General features: G+C 32.5%; 1 protein-coding gene and 1 non-coding gene across 2 annotated transcripts; one reads left to right on the top strand and one right to left on the bottom strand.

Annotated features, from left to right (window-relative positions):
- Window positions 1-430: 430 nt before the first annotated feature.
- On the bottom strand, window positions 431-999 carry PSAG (photosystem I subunit G). Its single transcript, XM_078956978.1, has one exon. It carries the CDS (start codon window positions 941-943, stop codon window positions 500-502), a length of 444 nt encoding a protein of 147 aa, XP_078813104.1. The 5' UTR covers window positions 944-999; the 3' UTR covers window positions 431-499.
- A 188-nt stretch (window positions 1,000-1,187) lies between these two features.
- Window positions 1,188-1,259, top strand: TRNAW-CCA (transfer RNA tryptophan (anticodon CCA)). Its single transcript has one exon. It is a non-coding gene; the product is annotated as a tRNA-Trp (tRNA).
- The last annotated feature ends 2,348 nt before the right edge of the window (window positions 1,260-3,607 follow it).

The raw sequence follows: 3,607 nt of genomic DNA on the forward strand, positions 1-3,607 counted from the left end.
GCTATTTTAAAGTTTTTAAACAAGGAAAATAAACTTTTTGAAAAAGTTAATTTTTTGTAACTTTTCCAAAAAGAACTTTTCGGCTTTTAAAAGTTAAGTCAAACACGTCTTTATACTTGATTTTAAGTTAATGACCTATTTTGGAGATTCGACTGTATGATAAAATTAAAAAAAAAAAATGAAATCGACTCGTGTTAAAATCTGGGGATAATAAGATCTCACTGTAGATCTTGTTCAAGTCAATCATAGAATGATTGAGATTGTTAAACATCGTAAGATCAATCAAATGATCACCAAAACTAACAATATGTGATTGTTTGTTGACAATTATTATTATTATTATTATTATTATTATTTTTTGTATTTTGATAAATTGAGTGGGATAATTTCAAAATAAAAATTGAAAGATGAGCAGAAGGGCAAAAACATATACAGTAGATGATACATTGATAGATTGATTAATCAGCAAATAAGAAAAGTGTAAATTACATAATCAAAATCAAAAGAAGTTGGGATCATATCCATTGCTGGACGTGGCTAAGATGTAGTAAGCCACGATGTGTCCAATCGAGCCCCAAGCAAGAACATCCACTATGTTGAATCCCACCGGATCATTGGACTTCAGAAGGCTCACATACTCCTTGGCACGACTATCTCCGGCCTCAAAATGGGTAATTCCGTTCTGCTCAGGCAACCCTTGCTTCGCCACGTTCTCTCTCTGGAAGTTGAAAAAAACAAATCTTCCCAAGAAAAGAGATAACCCGGTGCTCAGGCTGATAACGAGAGATGGGTTCAGTAGCTCCGCCTTCACTCCACAGTTGAATTTCTTCTTTGGGGCGATGGATACAGTGGGTTTCGTGAGGAAGAGGGAAGGGGAATCGGCGGCCTTGTTGAGTGGCCGGAGGCCTTGGAAGGTTGGTGCAGACAAGAAGGCTGAGGCCATGGTTACAAAGAAAAAAATGGAGGATTAAAGATGAATAAAGCAGGTGGATGAGGTTGAGGGGGATATATTAGCATTTGTGGAGGAGAAAAAGATGATTGTGAGGAGGGAAACCAGGGAAGAAAGATTTTAGGTGTTTAGCTGGCGTTGTAGTATTGGTTCATTTCGGATATGAGATACTTGCCAATCCACTTTACTGGTGGTAACCTGACGATAAAACATCTAAAACTACGTCAACAATCACCAAGGATCCTTGGCGCAATGGTAGCGCGTCTGACTCCAGATCAGAAGGTTGCGTGTTCGATTCACGTAGGGTTCAATTCCCTGGAAAAAATTTTGTATATGACATTATAGTAAATTGCTTATTAATTATCTAATGGATTTTCTTTAGGCACATATTAGAAGTATTAATTATAATAAATATTATCATAATTAAATTCGAAATACATTTATTATGGAAATTATAAATGCACTTCACATTTAATTATGGTAATATTTCTTATTATTAATGTATTTTATAATTAATTATGGTAATATATATCATGAATTAATGCTTCTTATATGTAACCTTAGGACACATATTAGAAAATCCCATATAACATACATATATATGACATTCTTGCAAATTATATATTAATCTATCTATCTCTTTTAATAAAACAATCCTATAGCATTCTAGTAAATCCTTTATTAATATATCTAATATAACATACATATATATGGCATTCTAGCAAATTATATACTAATCTATCTACATCTTCTAATAAAACAATCATTAATATCTCATGTATCATCATTTTAAACCCACTAAATGTCATGTGACCTCTTCTATTTCACTCTCATTTTTATATTCTGGTTCTGTTATCATTCATTTAAATCTACATCTTCTAATAAAATATCATTCTAAACCAACTAAGGTTTTTTTTTTTTGTGAAGATCTGTGCAACCACTTTTGTTTGCGTCGCGCATACATATGCGCTCGCAAAGTGTTTGTTTTTTGGAAGTGCGCAGATCAAAAACGTTTGCGCTAGGTCTCGCTGAAAATATATTTTTAATGTTTATGATATGAAATTAAGTTTGAAAAATCAATTTATTTCAACAGCTGCAGACATTAAAATCAAAAAGTTTTTTTTATTACAAACTGCAGACATTTGGTTCACCTCTTTTACCGCAGAGACTTGTAGATGTGGTCCGTAGACTGCAAACATTTTGGCTCAAAAAAAAAAAAAAACACCTAAATGTCACTTGGCCTCTTCTTTTTCACTCCCATCTTTGTTTTCTCGTTTTGTCTTCCCTTAAAATAAACAAAACATCTGATTATGTACTAATTACACAACTAATCTCATCTAAAATTGAAATCGATGTAACCGATATCCCAAATAATCAAGACTAAGTGATTTGATTTCTCGCTCCTTCCTTGAGGCTTGGTATTTAGGTTTTCCCATTCTACCCTTCCCCTTTTTCGTTTCTTGGTCTGTTTTAGATTTATAGGCATTTTTTTCTTCATTTTGTAGCATCATACATCTAGATTTCCATTCTCAATGTTTTTGATTAACCTGTTTTTATTTAGAAATTACTTGCATATATAATTGGGTAGACTTTCTAATCTACGACAAATTAATAAGAATAAATCAAAGTAGGTGCTATATTTTTGATGTTATTATCGAGTCAAGATAGGTCAAACGGGAGTCAAGATGACTCTTCAAAGCATTGAACTCTGTTTTTCATCTCCAAACGCCACCAAATCTTTAGCTTCTCCAAGGGTACCGAGTCGGCGTTCACATAAAATAACTAATGTTGCTGATTTATCTTTAGTTGTCACTTCTGAAAATAAGGAGACAAAGCTGACGTTCACATAAAACAACTAATGTTGCTGATTTATCTTTAGTTGTCATTCTAAAAATAAAGGGACAGTGACATCTGATGATTAGAAATGTCCGACCCAATGTAAAAAGTAGTTGTGGGTAATTTTTTTTTTTTTTGTCTCATTTTCTTGTTTTGTCACTTGAATATGCACATAAAAACCTTTCATTGTAGCACATCCCTTTATTGATTTGTGAAATTTATTTTGTGAATATATAAGGGATATTAAAGTAAAATGGATCAACTGTGATGAAATAGCTTGGGTTACTTTGTTCAGAACTTTCCAAAGTGTGGTAGGAAGTCAGTTCATAGGCAGTTTTGTCCATTGTCATCCTTTTGCCATATCATTTTTGTTATTGTCCATATAATTTATTATTATTATTTTTAAATATTTTTGCTGAGCAGTTGGGGCTTCTTTTGGATCCAAGTCCGAACATGATTAAAATTGTATGAAAAGCCCACCAACAGTTACAAGCTTACCAAATCTTGGAAGTATTAAATCATAATATGAGTTGTTGATTTTGTTGCTTATATTAATATCTTTACAAACATATTGTAACAACAGATGTTTCAACTTCTTATACACCTGGTTCAAGATTATTTTTCCTATTAGTTTGATTACTTATTGGTGTAATGCATACAGATTGAGGATGTTGAACATCTTAAGCAGATAGAAGACTCCTTAAGGAAATCACTTAACCACATTCAGATACACAAGGTATGATATATGTCTTATAGAACATACTTTCATTTTTTTCTTTTTGAGGGCATTATACTCTGGAAAGTTTACCTTATGGCATTGTA

This window comes from Lactuca saligna, chromosome 5 (genome assembly GCF_052625555.1).
Source record: "Lactuca saligna cultivar CGN05327 chromosome 5, ASM5262555v1, whole genome shotgun sequence".
In the NCBI taxonomy this organism is placed as follows: Eukaryota; Viridiplantae; Streptophyta; class Magnoliopsida; order Asterales; family Asteraceae; genus Lactuca; species Lactuca saligna.

What these genes read in the sequence shown, in the direction of transcription:
- PSAG (XM_078956978.1), bottom strand. Translation starts at nt 943, where the DNA reads ATGGCCTCAGCCTTCTTGTCTGCACCAACCTTCCAAGGCCTCCGGCCA.